This window comes from Monodelphis domestica, chromosome 1, assembly GCF_027887165.1.
Source record: "Monodelphis domestica isolate mMonDom1 chromosome 1, mMonDom1.pri, whole genome shotgun sequence".
Classification (NCBI taxonomy): domain Eukaryota; kingdom Metazoa; phylum Chordata; class Mammalia; order Didelphimorphia; family Didelphidae; genus Monodelphis; species Monodelphis domestica.
Genome location: NC_077227.1, coordinates 71,271,517 through 71,295,358, shown reverse-complemented (window position 1 = coordinate 71,295,358; position 23,842 = coordinate 71,271,517). Strand labels below are relative to the sequence as shown.

Here is a 23,842-nt window from a genome sequence, read left to right as displayed (position 1 = left end):
CTGTCCCCTCACTGGATGAAATCAGAGCTTGGCCTCCAGTGTGTCTGTTCTTCTGAGTTCAGCAATTCTTCAGGCAATTTCCCCTACCCTGTCTTCCATGGTCCCCAGGCAAGAAAAGTAAAAGCCAGTAAAAGGACACTTTGCATGTTCTAGCAAATCTCTTCTGCCACCCAGGAAATAAATCTTCTTTCAAAATTCTTCCACATGGGTTCTCCCTCCTCCTCCCTCTCTCTCTTTAGAAAACCAAACCAAACAAAACTGCAGCTGTACTTAAGGCATCTCCTTAAGGCAAGCCTAAACTAGAGAAATCAAATGTGTTAGTAATTTACTATGATTTCAGCAGTTCACATTCCCCCTCCCTTTCTATACCTCATACCAATGAATATTTGAGAGCAGCTGACATTGATTCAGTACCTTGTAGGAACACAGGAGAAGCCATATCAATATAACTTTATATGCATCCTCCTTTAGGCCATCCAGACTTCTTCCAGCCTGGATGTCACAGCTATCAGCCAGGAAAGCAACTTTAGTTGCCACTTGGCCATTTTCTCTGAGGTGCTGCAACCTCTGTTTATATAACCCTGTTATATCCCATTAGGATATGAACTTATAGGAAACAGAAACTGAGTCATTTTTCTATTTGTATCCCCATCACTTTGCACATAACCTATTGATGAGTATTTTTTTCATTATTTCACTTTTATCTATGGTATATACTCAGAAGGATGGGCATATGGGCATATCTCTGGGAAGTAAAATCTCTGTTTAATTCTAGAAGAATTCTAAGCAATAGATTCCTTTCTAAAATTAAGACACAGAAGCCATAGCACAGTTACATAGATATGTATGGAAGAGTTCCCTTGAAAATAATAATAGCTAGCATTTATAGCACTTTTCAAGATTTGCAATGTTTTGCAAATATTATTTCATTACATCCACCCTGGTAAATAGGTGCTATGATTACTCCAGTTTTATAGATGAGGAAACTGAAGTAGATAGAAGTTAAATGACTTACCAGGATAACACAGTATCTGAGGGCAGATTTGAATCCAGGTCTTCCTGATTCTTACTACTTTGCCCTCTGAGAGAACTATTTAGTCTAATCACTGGTCGATCAAATGAAGTGTGGATTTCTTGGTGCTTGCCATAAAATGCCTGTCTCCCAAAACAAGACCCACATTAGACATAACTAGCTGTATATTGGGACTGTGTAATAGATGAGTCTGAGGAAAGGAGAAGGGGGAGGAAAGGGATAATTCACATAATAAAGACAATGATCTAAAAATAGAAACAACTTAAAAATCAGATAAAAGAAAAACTATATCCATGTGGTAATGATCATAATTAGCAGTAGTAAAAAAAAAAGATTAAAGACAGAGGAAGTGGAGGAGATGATGAAGATGGCCATCATTATCATCCTTAGATTTCAAAGCTGAAAAATCTAACATTTAGAGATTTAGTCCCTCACTTGACAAATTAGTAAACCCAGGTCAGGAGAGGTTAACTATATATAAATGTTTTGCCCAGGACCACTGAGGATCCTGTATTAGCTTCAAGATCCAGGGCCTCCCACATCAGGCTTCTTTCCACTACCTCAGATTGATTTCCAGTGTCCGATTCATCCTGTGTTCAATGAGACCTTGGAGGAGGTGGCCTCTGAGGCATGTTCCCTTCCTAGTATCCTGTGATCCACTCAGTGGTTCCATCCCATGTGCAAATAGCACCACACTCCTAAGGCCCTCACTAAGTACTAGCTACTCTCACTGCTGTTGTGACTCATGACTGGGATCATGGGACAGAGTTGGTTTGGTTCTGTTATGCTTGTGAATGGTTTCCATACTTGGACCAAAGTTGGTATTTATCTGTTTATTAAAAGGAAATCTTTTCTTGGTCATCTGCCTCCTTCTCCAGCAGGAATCTATATAAAGCTTAATTTGTGGAAAGTGACTGAGTCACCTCCCCAGTCTGTCCAATGGGATGCCAGGGAGGGTAGAAAGCAATAATTTTACTGTTATATTGACTATTAATTCATCTTCCAGAACATCACTTACAGGATATTATTGCCCTTTACATAAAAAATAAAGATCATTTCTCTGCTCTCTACCCTACCTTCCAAATTAGACATTATAACTCCCTTCTTCATCATTATTGCCTTATTTTACAAATGCTGAAATTGATGTCTAAAAAATTGATGACTTGCTCAAGGTACCATTGGTAGCAAATAGCAAGAAACAACATCTAGATGTTCATACTACAAAGCCAGGGCTCTTTGTACCTCCATCATGGTCATCTATCATCCTCTAGTAATTACTAAGTCTTTGCGAATGGAATATCAAATTTAATATGGAATTGGTTCTGCAACAAGCATGGAAAATGCTTCGAGAAAGTCAACCAGCCAGCTAGCTGGGGATCCTCGGAGATCAGTGAGGAGAGTACCTGGAAGGTCTCCGCTCTCTAGACAAACTCCCTCTGGTTTCTCCAGGCTTTGAACCTCGCTTGCCTGCAGAAAGTGTGCAATTATTTCTCTTAATCCTTGGAAGCACAAAGAATAAAACACACTGCGGAAAGTGTAGTATGGGGGGGGGGGGGATTCATTTGGCCAGCAGATGATGACCTGGCCGGCGATTTCCTGGAGCCCGACGATCCACAAACTTCCCTCAAGTACACAGGGCAGGCCAATGTCTCGAAAACGTGCAGTCAGCGCGAATTTCCCCCGCCCTTCCCAGGCGCCCAGTTTAATTCTCAAACTTTTCCTTTAGCTCATACAGCATCTTTCGGATGGTCTCCACCGTGGAGAACTGGAGGGCAGGCTTGCATTGGTCTGGAAGTTTTGGGGGCGCGTCGGTGCAGCTCTCGACTCTCTCCCGGAGTCTCTAGAGCCCCTCGTTTTCTTCCCGGAACAGGAAAAGCCGAGCCCCGGATCCCCCCTCTTCCGAGCCATCCATCCTTCCCAGCGCGCATTGGACGGGAGGGAGGAGGGAGCCAGCTGGGGCTGGGCTCCCATCACCAAAGCCAGCCTCCTCTGGAGAAGCAGGGATGGAGGAGGGGAGGAGGAGATCGGAGGGGGGCGGGGGGAGGGCGGGTTGAGGTGAAGCCGCCGAAGTCGCTCATCCCCGCAGCAGCGCAGAGGGAAGTCTGGGCACCGCAACAGCGTGGGCTGGCCCCGCGCTCCCAGCGGCGACTTTCCTGGGGGATCACCGCGCAACTTTGTTGCTCTTCGCCTTCTGTGTGCCTGAGCCGAGTGCCAGCCCACCCCTACAAAGTTACTGGAAGGGGGCGGTCTGGGGGGGAGGAAAGGCAAAGAAAATGGCGAGTCGTGGGACTAACGTGCGGGCCTCAGCTCTCTTCTTACTGCTGCTCTTCGCCACTTGGAGTGGTGGCTGCGCCCAAGCCGAGGAGGAGATGGAGGAACAGCGCTCCTGCCACGGTGCCTTCGATCTCTATTTCATCTTGGACAAGTAAGTGGCAGGCCTGGCCCGGCTCAGGGCTGGACTTTCTCTGGAGAAGGCGAGGCTGCTTAGTCTAACGCTTGGGGCTGATCGCCAGGGCAGTTCCCCCTTCGGAGCTCCCTTAGACACAAAGAGTTCTGTGAAAGGGAAAGGATAAGCCAGGCATGCATTCCTTTGGAGGGAAATCACGCCAGATTCCAAACAGCCCCCAACGCGAACCAAGAAAGGTAGTCTGTGCACCCCCGTGCGCCCGGGCGCCTAGGCAGAAGGACAGACACACGCAGATGAAGACGAGGGTGCGCGCACACACACACACACTCACACACACTCACACACACTCACACACACTCACACACACTCACACACACTCACACACACACACACACACACACACACACACACACACACACACACAGAGTGACAAGCCACAAGCGCACTGACTCCTCGCACAGGAGGTCAGGAAGCGCAGAGGTGCTTTGTTTGGGTGGCTCTGGTGCGATCTGATGGGACTACTAAGTTATTTCAAAGGCCAGCCCAGACCTTAAAGACCAGGCTCCGGGATAGGAGACACGCTGCTGCTAAGTTGGAAAGGAGAGGCTATTGGAATTGAGGCCCGACGTTTCCCTAGTCCTGGAGATGGGAGGCGCTTCTCATTGGGAGCAATGCCCTTAAGGAGCTAACATTCCCACCTAACTTTTGTCTGGCCGGCATTTGTCAGCCAGAGCTGCACACACGGGAGCAGGGTTCGTCCTACGTACATCCTCGTCTCTCCGCAGCTGCTTAAGCGGAGCTGCTCGGCTGAGGGGTAGATGGGGTGAAAGGCTGGCTCCAGGGGGTGGGACTACACCAGATGCTGGGCCAAAAAAAGGCCAGTAGTTACAAAGGCTTCCAGAGGGAAAACTGCTACCATTAATCCAAACAGGCACCAAGAGATTCAGCTACTGTAACTTCTTTGTCTGCGGAAGACAAAAAGAATCCTTAGGGCATCTATTCCACTTTCCCTTCCAGCTGGAAATTCTCAGATTCCCTACAATTCTTTCTTTTCTTTTTTTAATTTAAAAAAGAAAAAGCAGCTCAATGGAGTTTTGTTATGCTTTTTGCCAGAGCTGGAACTCAGGCTAGGCAAAGTGGACCACTTCCCAGGACAAAATATACAGGGGGAAAGAGGACCCACAGGACCTTTAAAAAAATATCGATTCCTTTTAAAAAGTGCAAATATTTTTATATACTCTCTATGGTATATAGGAATGTTGTGATAAATCAGCTCTAATATGTTGTAATGAAGATCTGGTAACCTGAGTTCCTCTCTCCCAACCCATTCCTAAAGCTTTCAGAATGCTGGATACTCTTCAAACTTTTGCTAGGGTTCAAACGATGTTTTACTCCTTTCAATCAACCTGGTGCTACTAAATATATTTAGTTGTTATTGTTAAAGTGTTTTCAATTCTTGGTGACCCCATTAAGGGTTTTCTTAGGAAAGATATCGGAGTAGTTTGGTATTTCTTTCTCCAGCTCGTTTTACAGAAGAGGAAACTGAGGCAGATAGGCTGAAGGAACTTGCCTAGGATCGTGCAACTTTTGTCTGAGGTCAAATTTAAACCCAGGTTTTCCTGACTCCAGAGCCTCCTACCTAGCTGCCCTACATACTCTATATGACCTCATAAAAAAAGCATTTAAACATGTTGGTTCCTTGGAACTTTGTCTTGCTTTCTTTCTGTAAGCTGTTGAACTTTTAATATACGTTTGTATGTATGTGTATTGGGATTTACATGACTTAAAAACATTTCACAACCAGATTTTCTTGTAGATATCTTATTTTAATCTAGTTTATTAGAATAAATATTTAAAGTTATTATTAAGAGTAATATTAATAAATAATTGTTATTCTTATAATTATATTTTGTCTAGACTTGTTATTATTTCATCTGTGCAGGAAATTCCTGCCATAACATTTCTCTAACATATAACTTGGACTACTGCCTCAAGGCACAGAGAAATTTAATGATTGGCCCAGGATCACACAGCCATTATATGCAGTTAGAATCTGAATCCAGGCCTTTCTGCCTTCAAAACTAATCCTCTGTACTCCGTTGATGTCACTACTCTGAATAAAGAGTGGCTTGAGATATTTCTTTTAACTCCTAAGGCCATATTTCACTTTTTAATGTGTTTTACAAAAATAATTTAGGTGGTTGAGATGCAGATGAGGGAAAAAATGAATTATGTAAAATATACTTTGGTTACTTTTTAAAAAACTCTTACCTTCTGTCTTAGAATCAATATTCTCTACTGGTTCCAAGGCAGAAGAGCAATAAGGGCTAGTCAATGAGAGTTAAGTGACTTGCCCAGGGTCACACACCTAGAAAGTATCTGAATTCAGATTTGAACACAGGACCTCCCATCTCCAGGCCTGGCTTGATATCCACTGAGCCACCTAACTTCCCCCTATTCTTTATTTTTATTTTTAAGGTTGGCCCCTGAAGACCTCTTCATGGACTCTGTCAGTTTGCAAATATTTATTAAGCATTTGATTTGTGGCTGGCACTGTGCCAAGTAGTCAGGCATGCAAAGAAAGAAAAAAAAAAACAGTAGGCCCCTTTCAGTAAATGAGATCATAGTCAGATCTTGAAGGAAGATGGAAGACAGCATTCTAGGCATAGAAGATAGTGGGAAATGCCAATGGGTGACAAAATGTCAGGAAAAAAGTTATTAAAATTATATCTAAAGGGGCAACTTGGTGAATCAGTGGATAACGATTCAGATTCAGAGACAGGAAGTCATGGGTTCAGATATGACTTAACCACTTAACCACAATTTACCACTTTTCTGCCTTGGAACCAAAGTATTGATTCTAAGACAGAAGGTAATGAATTTTTAATTGTATCTATGTGTAATCTGGAAAATGTTTTAAAAATAAAACATGAAATAAAAAGTCATTGAAGCAGGAAGATAGTGTGCTATATATGAAGAACTAGAAATAAGCCATCTGAATGGGATTGTAATTTGTGGAAAGTGTGAGGAAAGTGGAAATATAGAAAGGGGTGAGTTTGCTTAGACCTTCAATTTCCAAACAAAGGATTTTGTATTTTAGCCTAGAGGCACAAGGAGGGGACAAGAGCTTATTGGGGTAGAGGGCAGGAGTTAATCGGTAGGATATGAGTTTGGGGAAGCACTTTGGCAGCTGAAAGGAGAATGGAATGGAATGGGGAAAGACTGGAATCAAGAAGGTTATTGCAATAGTCCAGGTGTCAGGTGATGAAGGTCTGAACTGGGCAACAGATGTGTGAGGGCATGGAGAGAAGCAGATGTTATCTTGGAGGTGTGAAGGTAGAAATGATAAGCATTGGAAACACATTGGATGTGTGGGGCGAGAACAGATGAGGATCCAAGGATGGATGACCCTGAGGTCCTCAGTAGTGGGAAAGTCAAGAGAGTTTCAGATTGGGTTGAGAAAAAGAATTAGTTCCATTAATTTAGGGAAGTATGAGTGTTCTGGAAAGGTCTTTGGCTGAGATGGTAGGCAGGGGGATGCCAAAGGAAGCTTGAAGAGGGATAGGAGCCAGGCACTGACCTCATTGAGGAGAGAAGAATGCCCTGGGAATTCATAGAAAATGACCAGCATCTGCACTGGATGATACATTTGGTTATTTTGAACCATTAATTGGTTCAATCAATCAGAGGTTGCTGATTGGTGTTAGCAGAAAGAGACTGGAAGCAGCAGTAGGGAGAAAGGAGCATTCTAACTTCAACCTTGAGAAGTGAGCTAGGCAGGGGCTTGGGGAATGTGCTAAAGCTCAATCTGTACCATAAAAGGGGGCCAGGGAAGCTGGGCCATCAGGAAGGAAGATCTTAGAGAAAGCCAGGAGATAGGAGGGAGAAAGAAAAAACGTTTAAGGTGGAATCAGATTTGGTCATTATGGAGCAATAGTGTAAGAGGAGAGTACAACTAAAAGGGAAGAGTAAAGCTTCCCTATTCTGGTGCTGAAGAATAAAGGGGAAAGAGTCTCTTCTGTGGCTCAATGGAATGGTAGCCTGCCTCCATTCCTGCAATAGTTCTCTATGAAGTTGGAAAAATATTGCTGATGACTAATTAATTATATTAAATTCATCATAACAATATCTATAGTACTTTATTCTTTAGAATTTTTTTAAACCCTGACCTTAGGTCTTAGAATCAATACTCTATAATGGTTTCAAGGAGGAAGAATGATAAGTACTAGGCAATTGGGATTAAGTGACTTGTCCAGGGTCACACAGCTAGGAAGTACTAGGTCATATTTGAATCCAGGACCTCCCATCTCTAGTCCTGGTTCTCAATCCACTGAGTCACCTACCTATCCTTCTAATTCTTTATAATTTTGAAAATGCTTTCATATACATCATCTCATATCATTCAATTTTAAGCACCTATCATGTGCCAGGCATCATGTGAAGTACTGAATAATAGTCAGCACAGACATTATTATTGCCTGAAGTCAGACAGCTGTAAAGGCTGGAACTCCCCTTCTGGCTGCTAGTTCAATGTTTGTTGGTTTTTTCCACTAGATGAGATTGTATCACAGAATGTGCAAGGTAGAAGGACCTCAGTGTCGATCTAGGCTAACACATCCTCCCAAGGAACCCCTTACTCTAACATGGCCAGCAGGTGGTCCTCTAATGACTAGTTGAAGCTCTTCAAAGAAGGAAGGGAGCTCATGCCTAAAGAAGAATGAGCTTGCTTTGGGATTGCTTTAATTATTGGGAAGTTTTTTCCTGATGCCAAGCCTAAATTCATCTCTTTGTAACTTCCACTTAAGGCTCCTAGTTCTGCCTACTGGGATAAAACAGAACAAGTCCAGTCACTCCTACATATGATAGCACCTCAAATGCTAGAAGACAGTTCTCATACTCTCTTTTTTTAAAACTCTACCTTCCATCTTAGAGTCAATACTGTGTATTGTATAAGGGCTAGGCAATGGGGGTTAAGTGACTTGCCTAGGGTCACACAGCTAGGAAGTATCTGAGGTCAGATTTGAACCCAGGTCTCTGGACCTGACTCTCAATCAACTGAGCCATCTAACTGTCCCCATATTATCCTCTTACGTCTTCCAGGCTAAGCATCTTCAGTTCCTTCATCAGATCTTCCTACAAAGGCTCTTTACCATCTTTTTTACCCTCTTCTAATCACTCACATCCTTTGACTGGCTTTTTTACTGATGAGGAAAGTGTCATTGAAGTGACAAACCAATGGCAAAGCAGAGCTAGCAACTTGGAGCCCTGAGATGTTCAGCATACCACCCAGCTGTGGTCAACTTGAGAGTAGTTTTCTGACTAGAGAGTGCATCTTTCTTGGGGTGTTTAGTATAATTTATTGCTCCATTCATCTCCAAACCACTTCTGTTGGGGGAATGGGGCACCTCAAATCATTTTATAAGAGTAAAGATGGAGAATGAAGTGGACATTTGTGTAAGGCCAGAGAATTAAATCTCTTGGTTTTTTACTTCAAGGAAGATCTCTGTGCCAAAAGAATTCTGGCAACATATTTCTTTTGCCCTGATGCTGTATTGTTGCTTTAGGCATATCTGCTTCTTTGAAATCCCATTTGTGATTTTCTTGGCAAAGATACTAGCATGGTTTGTCATTCCCTTCTCCTGTTCCTTTTACAAATGAGGAAACTGAGGCAAATAGGATTAAGTGATTTGTCCAGGGTTACACAACTAGTAAGTGTCTGAGGCCAGATTTGAATTCAGGAAGTTCCAGAGTCAGTACTTTATCCGCTGCAACACCTAGCTACTCTAGTGCAATACTGTTGTTTTGGGGTTTTTTTGTAGTTTAGGCTTGTCCAACTCTTTGTGATCCCATTTGGGGTTTTCTTGGCAAAGCTACTGGAGTAGTTTGCACTTCCTCCTCCAGCTCACTATACAAATGAGAAAACTGAGACAGAGTTAGGTGACTTGCCCAGGGTCACACTGCTAGTAAGTATATAAGGACAAATTTCAACTCAGGTTTTCCTGACTCAAAAGCCAGCATCCTATCCACTACACCACCTCACTGCCCAATGCCATATTACTTAATTCCATTTCCTTTTGTCAGAAAAGATCAGTGTTCATCACTATTCCTGTTCATATCCACTGTATATCTCATGTAGTTCTCATGACTACCCTCACTTCTCCAAAGAAGGGAGAGTAGTTTTATGTCACTTGCTGCTTTATTAGTTTACAGGAGGAGTACAAAGTAGGAGAACTTGAAGAATCCTCTAGTCAGAACCAGATGACAGAAAACAGATAAGGAAACTGAGTAATAAATGGCGGAGTTCGGATTTGAGCCTGCATGCTCTTGATCCCAAATCCAATGTTCTTTCTGCTCTTCCATGATCATTTGGAAATATTCCTTTGCCACGTTAGCTGTTAACAAAAAGAAAATGAGGATGGAGATGGAGTCAGAGATCAAGCTCCTGCCATATCTTCCAGGTGCCTCTTACTTCCTGTAGGCTATGTTTGTGAGGTCATCACATTCACTGGTCAGATTTTTATCAATGAGGACACTGAGCTACTTCCACTCCTCCTCAAAGCTGGCTATGACTGATGTAGCAGAGGGACTTCTTGTAAGAAAAACTTCCTAACAACTAGAGCTAACCAAAAGTGAAGTAGACTGCTTCAGGAGGTATTGGCTGCCTTAAAAGTCTTCAATCAGAGTCTAGATGACCACTTGTTGAGTATGATGCAGTGGACCTTTTTAAAATAGAAGTTGTATGCTTCTGTGATTTGTCTACTTTCTGGACACATAGCTTGAGGCAGATTGGGAAGAAAACAATAGTTTTATTGCTTTTGCCCCATATCTGATATTCAGATAAATTACCAAGAAAAGACATAGACATACACATGCAAAGTATGTCAAAGGAATTGCATTTGACAGTGGCCTGCCATCAAGAAAGGGGATTCTGTCAACAATTGACAGGGCCAGGGTTTGGGGGGTCCTGTCCATTTTTCTGCCTCCTCAGGCATTCAATGAGGAGCTGGCAGAATCTTGTAGCTCACGATTGCAAGAACGAGCTTGTCAACAGCTAAATCAAAATCCACTGCCCCAGGAAAATAACATGACTGTGGAGCTATAATTTCACAGTTACCTTTAGTGCTGAGTCCACACTTGTGGGTATAAAAGACCTAAAAGGAATACATCCAAAAGAAAACATCTTTCTCAGCTCTCCAGAAGGGCTGGCAACAATCTGATAAACTCAACAGGGGTAGAAGAGAAGGTGGGGTGTAATGGGACACCTAAAAGGCAGAGGACTGACGGGTGATTGAACGCTCTGCTACAAAGGCTGATCCATACAACTTTGAAGGGAAATAGGCCGTTAGGAAGTGACTCGATGGGCTAAGATGACATCTTCCCTTGGGCACCTAGTTATTAATGGATGCTCTCTGAGTCAAAGCCTCTTTGGGGGAATGTAAGACTACTTGGACATGGGTTGGCCAGGAGAGACCGGGGCATGAAAACAATCAAGTTTTTGTTGCCATGGAGATATTTTTGGAATGCCTCAAGGGTAAAGAATCTGGAGGCTATTGGGATATTAATAATAAGAGCTGACATTCCTATTGCAGCACTTGAAGGTTTTACAAAGTACTTTATATAATTCTGCCTCTCATAATCCTCACAATGACCCTGGGAGGTATAACTTCCAGGTATCTGTCTCTTTTATGGAGAAGTTGACCTAGATTCAAGGAAGTTAAATTATTTGCCCATGATTACACAGGGAAAGGTGGAATTCTATCCCAAGGCCAAGACTAATTCCCTCCCAAAGTAGTGGGTTTTTATTTCACTAGTCAATCAATGAGCGTTTGTTGGGTCTTACTACATGCCAGGTTCTGAGATAGGTGTTGGAGATCCAAAAACAAAAAGAAAACAGCCCCTGGCTTTAAGAAGCTTGCATTCTACCCAGGGAGGTGTACACACATGTAAGTGTGTACAAAGTAAATATAGGATATTTTTCTTGTGCTGGGAATGAGCCACTAGAAGATATAATGTTCCTATAAGTGACCAACATCTACTTAGTCATAAAGTTTTTCAGGGCTACACCTGCAAGGGCATGGCCATTTATTGGTAAAGAGCCATGGGGCCATCTTGGAAGAGTTTCTCTAGAGCTGGATATACCTAGAGGATAGGACCCAAACTTGAGTATTCTTCCAAACTCCTTTTTGGTTCTATTTTATATGTTACAGAAGCTCTAGAGTCTGAAGACTCAAGTCTACTGGTTAAAGAAACACAAAGGATTCTTGGAATGAGGCCACCCAATGAAAGACTTCTTGAGGTGCTAAAGCCTAGGGTAGGGCCCCAAGAGTGCCTTGAATTTGAAACCTGATTCAAAAAATGATGTCATTTGTGGAAAAGCATATAGAGAGCCCTCAAAAAAATCTCCCCAGCAGTGAGGGCCTTAACTGTTAATGCTACCTTCCTTGATAAAACAGTCCAGCTACCCACTGAATCCCACTTGGTTATGGTAAGGGGAAAAACTATTTGTAGGATCGCTAATCTAAAGTTCAAAAGGACCTCAGGATCATTCAAATCCTATTAATAGATGAGGAAACTATAGGTCAGAGAAGTTAAGCAACTTACCCAAGGTCACATAGGTCTGAAGTATCAGAAGCAGGATTTTAACCCTGCTCCCTAGAATGCACAATCAGTGCTATTTCTACTGCACCAAATAGAAATCAGAAGAATTTGGAAAACTATAATAAGAAAATGTCAATACATAAAAGCTGGCTCAGAGTTTTGGAGTGTTTTAATATTTGTTGCTATCAGTCACCTAATAATAATTTAATTTTCATACCTTCCCACTGTCCCCATTCCTCAAAAAGAGAAGATGATAGAGATAGAGTTAAACAGGGATCATAGTCTACTGGTTAGTGAACTGAACCTGAAGTCAGGAAGACTTGGTTCAAATCTGATATCACCAATGTGACCAATGAACAAGAGATTAAGCCTCTATAGGTCTCTGTTTATTCATATGTAAAAGGGACATAACAATTTTCATAATATTTTCACAATGTATTTACACGGTCCAGTTAAGATAATATATGTTCATATATATATAGTGCTTTGTAAATTTCAGAGTACTAAATGAGATTTTAGATTTAGAGCTACAGAAGAATTTAAGGTCATGTATCCAATCTGTTCTTTTTACCATTGAGGGAACTGAATTTCAGAGAAGCCTAGCGACTTATCCAAGATTACACAAGTAGGAAATGTCAGAGGTAGGATTTGAACTGAAGTCTTTCTGAATCCAGTGCTAGCACTCTACAACCTCATGCTGTCAGTTATTATGATTGTTTAATTCTATATATTATGGGCAGCAAGGTGGTGCAGTGGATGGAGTGGCCATGGAGTCAGGAAGACTTATTTACCTGAATTTGAATCTGATCTCAAATACTTATTAGCTTGTGTGACCCTGGGCAAGTCTGTTTGGATCAGGTTCCTTATCAATAGAATGAGCTGGAGAAGTTAATGCCAAACCACTGAAGTATCTTTGTCAAGAATACCCCAAATGGGATCATGAGGAGTCGGATATGACTAAAGACTGAGCATCAACAAGTTCTATATTTTAAGCCTTAAAAGAAGTGACTTATCTTTGATCATCCAAGCTTACCAGTGGAGATGGGAAGAAAAATTGAGCTCTCTGGTTTTAGGGTTAGATACATTTCAAATCTATCCTTCCATAAATGGAGCCTGTTATAAGGAAACTCCTATGACAATTTCTCCCATATAGTAACAGGTAGCCCAGTTCCTCTACATGAATTATGACTATAGCACCAAAGGGAGGGTTCATGTATAGAAAGAGGGTTGAGCTATAAGTGTATGAGCACAGTAAGTAAAGTGAATAGGAAGAACCATTGGGATGCTCTTTGACAGAGACATATTGTCCTTATGAATGGCTATGACATATCCATGGTCTCTACTGACCTTCCCAAATACTTCCTCTTTCCTTTTCTCATGTTTTCCCATTGCTTAAAAAGGGATACAGGAAATCACAGAATCTTTGGAAATACAGGGTCTTTGAATCATAGATTTAGAGATGGAATGGAACTAATCTAACTTATTCATTTTGCAGATGAGGACATTGAAGCCCAAAGACATTAACAAACTTGGCCAAAGTCACACAGGTCACGAGTGACAGAGTCAAAATTTGAACCCTTGTCATTTTACCCTAGATGGAGGACTCCTTCTACAGCACTGTAGTGGTGATATAGTCCTTGTAGTTTTAAAAATGACCATTTTCCATCTTTTTGAAGGTAAATAATTCAGAATTAACTTGTATAATGAATTAGTTCCTGTCTTTCTGGAAAAGAAAACTAAAGAGTTAAATAAGGAACCTTTTGTTTAATAACATGGCAAATGTAGTTTAACATCCCTTAGCTGTTTGTCATCCCCTTCCTGTTATCCTTTTGTCAGAGTAAGCTCTGCACTGAATTTAGTTGCCTATTACTTCAATATGGTCCATTTCCCAAGAATGTTTTAAAAAGCCCATATACTGACTAATCCTTGAATAACAATAATAAAGATGCATCTGAGGTCTCTAACTGAAAAATGTGGTAAAGGATGGCCTGGTTGGGCAATTGCATACCTCATAGACCAGAGCCCTAGGCTCATAAAGATCAAAGATTTAGAGCTGGAAAGGACCAATGAGGACATCTAGTCCGCCCCCAAATCCCTCTTTATTTTACAGATGAAGAAATGGAGGTCAATAAAGGTGAACTTGAGTGCCCCCACCATCCTAGTAATGTGTGGTAAAGCTGGAATTTGGACCTCCTTCTCTGATTCCAGGGCCAGAATTTTTCATTGCATGATAACTGCCTCTCTGCAGGAGCCTTTCCTGTGATCTTGACTTTGTTTGTGAACTTAAGGGGAAAAAAAGAAAAAGAAAACTAATTTCTCTGTGTCTTTTCTTCTCTAGTATTTTTTTTATTCCTTGAAGTCTGGGAGAAGCATGCCCTTCACCATATTCCTCTTCTGGCCTCTGAAATCAGAGCAAAGAAAAATGAAAAAGAGCAAATGAATGTCTTATCCTTTCCCCTAGTATGTTTTTCTCTTACTGCCTTCTTCGGCTTTGGAAGGGAGGAATGAGCTCAAACCACTGGTATGCTAGTTCTGTGGCATTACTCTTAGAATTGAGGGCCCTGACCCATGAAGAGAGCCTCACCACATCTCCATTTCTCCTTTTCAAAGCTGGAGCAAAGACATTGATCTAGTTTCTGGGGTTATGATAGTTCCCTTGTATGCTGTCCGGGTGAGACCACATCTGGACTTCTGTATTTAGCATCTGGACTTCTGTATTTAACTCAAGCATCACATTTTGATCAGCTGGAAAGTGTCTAAAGAAAGGCTACTAGTATGCCGAAGGGTCTGAAGATCTTGCTATTCGGTGTTCAGCTGAAGAAATTGGAGATATTCAATTTGGAGAAAGAGAAAGTTTATATGAGAAATATGATGGTTGCTTCAGGCACATGAAGGCCTATCATGTATAAGAAAGATTAAGCATTCCATAAGATCATAGAATAGAAGTTGCAAAAAGTTTAGGTTTGATGTCAGGAAAAAATTATCTGATTATTATCTACAAATATTCTAATAAATAATGACCAGATGGGTCAATGGATAGAGCACTGAACATGCAGTCAAGAAGACCTGAGTTCAAATCTGACCTCAGATATTCATTAACTGTGTGTCCCTGGGCAAATCACTTAAATTCTGTTTGCTAAATCCAGCAGAGAAGCAAACTACTCTGGTATCTTTGCCAAGAAAACCCCATATGGAGTCACCAAGAATAAGACATGACTGAACAACAAACAACTAAAAAAAGTGGAATGGGTTGCCTTGAAAAAGAAAGGGATCCCATGACCACTTCTAAAGTATCTTGGAGGGGATGTTTGTTGACTTACAGTTTGGAATAGAGGACTGCTGTAATCCCTTCTAACTAGCTCTGAGTATTTTTATTTTGTTGTTGGGGCAATTGTTAGCTGTGTTTCTCTTCCTTTTTCAGTTGGTGGTCTAGCTGTGATCTACTAATAGGAACTGTATTTGACTGCCTTCTCCTTTCAGGGAATTTCAGATGGGAATATTTTCTCCCTCTCCAGCAAAAATACAATTTCTTTTTCTCACTGGACCCCATGCTTCTCTCATGTACCTAAGGTTTTTCATAATTATTTCCCTTGGTTTTTGGCTGTCTGTTCCGTCTTCTGTCTATCTGCATTTTCCAGCCTAAAAGAAACACATAAAAACATATCAAGGACTTGTGATTTTAAAGGTATAGGAACTAGCTTATTGCCTTAAAGAGTTGTCCAAGCTTCAAGTAGACTAAGTGTCTTGTCTGTGACCACACAGTTCGGAAGTGTCAAAAGCTAGATTGAGCCCAGACTTCCTGATTCCTAAGCCCAATACTCTTATTTGTGGCACCATATATGAATGGGTTCATATACAAATGGTGAAAGGATAGAAGAGAAAACCACAAGGGATCTCACCAGAGTCGCCCTGGACACTTGTAAGGAAGGAGTGCCCTAAAAACACTAACAATGATTTGAGGAAGGAATAGTACATTTGCTCCAAAGAAAGAGATTTAATTTATTTCCTTTCTGTTTACAACTTAAGTGGAGAGTGTATGGCAAAAAAAAAAGTGTAGAACTTGGTATAAAAGCTTAGTGTTCCTGAACACACCTATTCTGTTGTGCTAAGTGATTGCCATAGCAAAATAATTTGTGGCTGTTCTGCAGACAAGTGGCCTTACCTCATTAAGTGGAGGGAGATTAAGAGGCTGTCATAAAACTAATTTGTCCCATTTGAAGAGAGTAAAGACAACATTAAAAAGAAGAGTGGAAAATTCTGACCAGTAACGAGGAAATCCTTGCCTTTGCAGGGCAAGAATTCACCCATCATGAATTCTGTAGACTTTAGCTAATTCCACATAAAGGTTAAGTTATGTGGTGTAAGGCAGGATGACAACTTCTCTTAGTAGAGAGGAAATCTGCTCCGAACCCTGAGGATTCCTCTAAAAATGGGAACCTATATTCATCCTCTTCATCTCTCCCAATTTTCTTCTCCCAACTTCTACAACTAAGTGTTAAGAATATGCCTGTCCATTCACCCCTTTCTCTTCCTTACTCAAAAGGAGTCACAAAAATGTTTTTAAATAGTAATAGCCACAAAGAGTTTTTTTAAAAAGGAAAACAAGCATCTATTTGGAAGGTTCTGTGGTTTTCTATCACATATGTTCCATCCCACCCCTTCCCCCCTTCTGAACACTTCTGAAAGGGTTCTTTGAAGAGTAAATGGGAACCCTGCTTATCAGTGATTCAGAGGACGATGGGTGCTAATCAGAGACGTAGCAGATGACTACTCAATCAATAGATCCCCAATCTCTCTCCTGAACTTCAGGCCCATACCCACTAGCTGTCTTCTGAACATCTTCTTTTCAGTGTCCTATAGATTTCTCAAACTCAGCAGATAAAAAAATCATCCTCTTTGCCATAAGCATCTTTAAATCTAAACCTCCTTACATTGGTTGAGGGTATCATTATTCTTCCTATTGTAACATAGGTTTGTAATCCATCATGTGGGAGAAGCCTTGACTATTTCCTCTTGCTAAATCCCAATGGCTAATCAGTTACCAAGATGTTGATTCTACCTCTACCTCCAAAAAGATTGATATATAGATATATATATATATATTTGTATATATATATATATACATATACATATATTATCTAGACACCGCTTTAGTTTTAGCACCCATTAACTCATCTTAGATAACTTTAATAATCTCCTAATTGATCTCCTGATTCCAGCTTCTTTGCTCTCTGATTCATCCTTCATATAGCTACAAAAATAATCTTCCTAAGGCACAAATCTGACCTGGTCCCACTATTTCCCAAAAGAATAATCAAGGGATAACTAAGTGGTTTGATGAATTGAGAGTCAAATCTGGCCTCAGATAATTCCTAACTGTATGACCTGGAGCAAGTCACTTACCCTCCCCACCATTGTCTAGCCCTTACCACTCTTCTGACTTGGAACTAATACACAGTATTGATTCTAAGACAGAAGGTAAGGCTTTAACGAAAATAATAACTCCCTATTGCTTCACGTTTAAAGATATGAAGTCCTTATCTCAGCACTTAAAATCTATCGTCATTTCCTTGTCCATTTCCAAACCATGCTCCTGGTAGTCCAGCCATCACCCTCAAACTCCTTCCCCTGGAAACCACATAGCGAGTGCTTACTAAATGGTTTGTCATTCATTCATTCACGCAATATAGTTCTGTTCTTCTTTTCAAGCTTTATTTCGTACAATTTCTGGATTCTAGACAAGCTGGAATGCTAGCCATTGCCCAGATTCAATATTGCATCTCTTATTTCCGTGCTATTACACAAGCCATTTGTCGTGGCTGGAATGCACTCCTTCCTTTCCTCTGTCTCAAGACTTAATTCAAATGCCACCCCCTATAGGAAGCTTTTCCTGATGCCCACTGATGCCCACCCGGGATAGTTAGTGTTCACTCCTTCCTTAGCTTTCCTAGTGCCCCATCCTCTTTGAAGAGTGTAAGCTCCTTGATGGCAAAGAATACCTCCTTCTTATCATTATACCCCCCCTTCCTAGCAGTGTCTTACACATTTGTTGTTGTTATTCAGTCACTTTAATCATGCCCAACTCTTCATGTCCCCATTTGGGGTTTTCTTGGCAGAGATTCTGGAGTCATTTGCCATTTCCTGCTCCAACTCATTTTACAGATGAGGAAACTGAGGTGAACAGGGTTACGTGACTTGCTCAGGAACCCCCAGTTAGAGTCTGAGGCTATATTTGAACCCATGAAGATGAGTCTTCCTGACACCAAACCTGACACCGTATGCACTATGGTGTCACCTAACGGCCCCTACACAGCAGGTATTTAAATATTTGTTGAATTAAACTGAATGGAATTAGGTGAAATTGAATTGAATTTTGGTTGTTGTGGCATTTCCCCTGCCTGGATTTTCTCCTACTCTTTATTTTTTAAACCTTTACCTTCCACATTAGAATCAATATTGTATATTGTTTCCAAGGCAAAAGAGAAGTAAGGATTAGGCAATGGGCGTTAAGTGACTTGCCCCCAGTCACACAGCTAGGAAGTGTTTGAGACCAGATTTGAACCCAGGACCTCCCTTCTCTAGTCTTAGCTTTCAATTCACTGAGCTCCTCCTCCTCCTCCTCTTGCTTCTGTGCCCTCTTCAACCTCCCTTCTTCTATCTCCCACTCCCTAAGTATTTGTCCTACAGTGCTCTGTCATGGTTCTTCTCTCTCTATTCTTTCTCCCTTAGATTTAACTCGTTCTCTGATCCTGGACAAGTCACTTAACCCTATTTGCCTCAGTTTCCTCATCTGCAAAATGATCTGGAGAAGGAATTGGCAAACCACTCCAATATCTTTGCCCAGAACACCCCAGGCAGACCCCAAATGGTATCACAAAGAGTTGGATACCACTCAACAATAACAAAAAAATGAATAGAATGCTTCAAGAATTGCAAAGCACCTTTACAAATATATCATTTCAACTTCACAACAACTAGCTTGGGAGGCAGATGGTATTACTTGTCTCTATTTTACAGATTAAGAAACCAAAATTTAAGGAAGGTTAAATGACTTTTCCAGGGCCACACAGTTGTTGTCTGAGGGTGGATTTGAACCCTGATCTCCTTGACTCTGGGTCTAGTGCTATATCCACTGGCCTTCCTAGCTGTCCCTTTGTATCTGGAATGCCTAAGAAAATGTCTTGAACTTAGTAGATGTTTAATAAATGTCCAGAGATAGCTCCAAAGTAAATCCATTTTGAGACATTATCTTGTTGGGTGAGGAAATCTAGTACTACGCAAGGAACTTGAGGGCAATCCAGGTTTGGAATCTGTCCTGTGAGACTACATTCTCCACTCAGGAGAATGAGAGAGTGCAGGCTCTTGACCATCTCTGCCCAAAATCATACACACCAGTGGATTTTCCATTGCATACAAAATGATGGGTCTTAAGTGCTTTGAGTTTTCCTGGTGGTTTCATAGTAGGGAAAACTCCTGAGGAAGAGCCATGTCATTGTCCCAGAGAATCTGGAGCTAGAATTGGACTTCATTCTATTGGCTCATGGATATGGAAGAAGGAATATTGCCTCCTTGAAATCCTTTGTTGTGTACATCAGCCAAGACAATCTCTTGGTTGCAGAAACACTTACTCTGCTAGATTCTAACCACTGTGGGCTTTTCTGTTTGTGCATATCCCCTCCTTCATGTGGTATATACTTTGTTGGCTTGTGATTCATGCCCAGGCCCTTACTTGGCGCTGAATCAGCCATGGGGGAAGGGAGAGACAGAAATCCAGATGTTTACAGAAAAGGGTTGGCATTTCACAGTCCATCCAAGAAAGTGGGCCATGTGGTGAATCTTTCCCCCATGAGTTGCTCTTATAAATTCAGGCTCAGGTTCTATCCTCAAAGCTTAGACTTAACCAAAGGCAGGCCATAATCTGGAAATACTAGTGGATTGGTCCACGAGTTATGGGATTGAGTAGAAAAGCACGTTTCAGGTGTGGTTCTTCTTGTGTGGCCCCAGATTCATGAGGCCAATAGTTAATGGCACTTATGGAGGGTCCAGGGTGCTCTCTGCTTAAGACTACCACCCATAAAGTCAGGAGACCCAAATTTGGACCCTGCCACCAACAAATACCCTCTAGCTTTACTGGGAACATCAAAAGATCATGTATACAAAGAGACAATGCGGACAGGGCACTGGCCTGGGAGTAGAAAGACCCCAATTCAAACCCTGCCTCAAACACTTACTGGAAGTATGACCCTGAGCTGGTCTTGATTTCCTAATCTATAAAATGGGATGGAAATAGCACTTACCTCACAGAGTTGTTGTGCGGATTAAGTGAGACAATATATGTAAAGTGCTTTGGAAACCTTCAAGTGCCATATAAATAGGATCTGTTATTATTCAACCTTCAAACACTATATAAATGTCAGCGATTATTATAACCAGCTGTGGGACTCTTGGCCAACTTTTTAGCTTTATTACAAAATGAAGATAATAATACTTGTACTACTTACCTCACAGGGCTGTTGTAGGGAAAACATTTTCTACATCTAAAAGGGCTGTATAAATGTGAGTTATTATCTGTATTATTTGACCAAGAGAGTAGACAGTGAGTTTGGGAATGGAAAGATCATGGTTCAAGTCCTGTCTTTGACACAAGCTAGCTGTGAGGCCACAGGCAAGTGATTTAATTTCTCAGTGACACCAGGCAACACTCGAACCCCAAAAAACTATAGACTAGCTGGCTACCTGTACTGGAAGAGAGAGATTTCACACCAGAACTCCCCACACCAATGAAATCCTAGATTTGCTACCACCATACCAACAAAAGACTTTATTTTTGTTTTCTTTTTAAGCAACTGGGCATTTCTCATTCCCTAAGTATCCACATATATACTCATCCCTCTACCATCAGCTTGAGAGGATGAGTCACATGGAATGAAGAATCTACATATGGAGATACCATGGGATTAGGGATACCATGACAAACAAAATTGTCATTTTGGTTATTGAAGGAGGAAAGAAGTAAATGGTGTTAAGGGAGCTTGTCCTCAGCCTACCATTCATACAATCAAACTTAGCTTCTGGAATAATGAGACCCAGGTCTACTCATTAATATGATGACCCACAGCAGACCTTGTAGTGTCAGGAAGAAACTCCTGTCTGATGGGCTAGCTCTTTTGTCAGTAAACAAATTAATTAACAAGTCTTTTAGTTCTCTCTCTCTCTCTCTCTCTCTCTATCTATCTATCTATCTATCTATCTATCTATCTATCTATCTATCTCCCTCCCTCTCCTGTCCCTCTCTACCTCACCTCTTTGTTTGTCTCTTCCTCTGTCTCTATCTCTCTGTCTCTCCCTCTCCCTTCCTCTCTCCCTCTCCCTCTCTCCCTCCTTCTCTCCCTCTCCCCCTCTCCCTCTCTCTCTTTCTCTCCCTCCCTTTTCCTTCCCTCTCCCTCCCTCTTTCTCACTCCTTCCCTCTCCCTCTCCCTTCCTCCCTCCCTTCCTTCCTGTCCTTCTCTCCCTTCCTGTTCCTTTCTCCCTCTCTTCTTCTCTCCCTCTTCCTTCCCTTTCCCTCCCTCCCTCTCCCTCTCTCTCCCTGCCTCCCTCTCCCTCTCCCTTTTTCCCCCTCTTTCTCCTTCCCTCCCTCTCTCTCTCTCCCTCCCTCTTCTCTCTCTCTATCCTCTCCCCTCCCTCTTCCTTCATCTTTCTCTCTGCCTCTGTTTCTCTCTGTATCCATCCCTGTCTCCCTCTTTGTCTCCCTCTCTCAGTCAAGGATGATAAGGATAAAGAATAGCCTTTAGATTTGGTAGTTAAAAGACTGCTAGTGAGAGAGAGCAATTTCAGTTGACTAATAAGATTGGAACCCAGATTTGAGAGGACTACTGTCTGTGATTCAAGGAAACATAGGGTCAAAATCTTTAGTGCTACATAAACTGTCTAATTCAACTGAATTTTACAAATGAAGAAAGTGAGGCTCAGAGAGGAGAATGACTTGCCCAAGATCCCTAACTCACTAGTGCAGAGCTAACCCTCTCAAATCCCCTGAGTACCAATTCAGGGTTGTTCCCAGTATACAGTTGTGTTGACCTGCCACATTGACCTATCAAAAATGAGTTGTAAGTTATATAATAATGAGATTCTGGCATATAGCACAAGTCACCAGCTCTAGGTGAACACAGAGGAAGAAATGCTCTGACACCAAAATTGTGGGGTTTGTTCCTGAAAAAGAAAAATCAAATTTATTGATTGAGGATGTTCTTTTTTACTGTTTGCTAAACCTCAACATCTCTGAACCTCTGAACCTCTTGTTCTAGGCAGCACACTTATCTCAGCGGGATTGAAAGGATCATTGCCAAAGTCATCTTTTCATAAAAATCTTTTCTTTTCAGGATTAAAAAATTAATGGGAACTTAAATAATCATAAACATTTCTGTATACAAAAAGCAGAAAGAGGCCTGTACCTGACACCATTCTTCAACAGATTTCAGGGCTGGAAGAAATTGGAGGTCATTTAGTCCCACCTCCCACTCAATTCAAGGATTTCCATTATAATAACCCAGTTGGGTATTCTACTTTTGCTAGAAGTCCCAGTGATGGGCAAGTCAGGACCCCTTGAGGCAGCCCATTCCATTTCCAGCTAGCTCTAGCTGGTAGAAACTCCATTATCATAAATGAGCTGCCTTCCTGTAATTTCTCCATATTAGCCCAACTCTTCTCTTGGGAACTATATCAAATAGGTCTAGACCCTCCTCCATAGTCTGATCTTTTAAGAGCAAGATAATCTTGTCCTTACTGAGCCTTCTCCCTTCTATTCTAAAACACCCCTGGTTCCTGTTACTGATGGATCCTAGATCCCTATGTTCTCTTCATTCTTCAGCACTATGACCAGTTTCCAGACCCTTCTTCCAATCAGGACTTGGTGCTATCCCCAAATGACCCACACACACACCTTATCCCCAATTCTGCCATCTTGTGCATATCTGGAATAATCTTATGCAAGATCCTGACCAACTTTTATCCTGTTTTGCCAGACTCGGGTTAGGATAAAAGGAATGAGCATCTTTATATCTCATATCATTTGTATTTGATGTTTACTTTCCTCTGTGTGTTTCCACTTCATGTCTTTTACAAGATGGTAGGGAGAAAAGAAAAGAAGAGAAAACAAAGGAGCTAATATGAACACTCTATTTGGATAGTCTGTTTGATGGGTGTTTCGTGTACTTTGAAATGTAAGTTCTTTGAAGGGATAGAGTCATATTGCTTTATATAGATTCAGCATTTATTGCCACACCTTGAATATATAATCTTGGGTCATTTGCCTCAATTTCTTCATCAAGAAATTAGAGATAATATTTTGACCATCTACCTTAGAAGGTCATTATGAGGCTTCATTGATTTGAATCAGTATGTGTTGTGGGTAGAGCACTGGACTTGGAGGCAATATGACTTATCACATCTTGCCTCAGATATGTAGTAGCCATATGTGACCCTGGGAAAGTCATCTAATTGATCTGTGCCTCAGTTTCCTCATCTGTAAAATAAAGGTATTGGACTTGATGGCCTTTTGAGTTCCTTCTAGCTCTAAATCTACGATCCTATGACTTTGAAAAGTATAGTTGCTTTTGTTCAGTTGTTTTAGTCATATCTGACTCTTTGTTATTCTGTTTGGAGTTTCTTTGGCTAAGATAACAAGTAGTTTACCATTTACTACTTGGGGTCATTTTACAGATGAGGAAACTGAGGCAAACACAGTTAGGTGACTTGCCCAGAATCACATAGCTAGTAAGTATCTGAGGCTGGATTTAAACTCGAGT

The 23,842-nt window shown here is 41.4% G+C and overlaps 1 protein-coding gene across 1 annotated transcript in view; it reads left to right on the top strand.

Moving 5' to 3' along the window:
* Positions 1 to 2,431: 2,431 nt before the first annotated feature.
* The window catches only part of ANTXRL (ANTXR like), a 105,726-nt gene continuing 84,315 nt past the window's right edge, over positions 2,432 to 23,842 (top strand). The window contains exon 1 of the mRNA XM_007478571.3: positions 2,432 to 3,458. Within this exon, the coding sequence (XP_007478633.1) occupies positions 3,307 to 3,458 (152 nt within the window). The 5' untranslated portion in view covers positions 2,432 to 3,306. The remainder of the gene's footprint in view (positions 3,459 to 23,842) is intronic.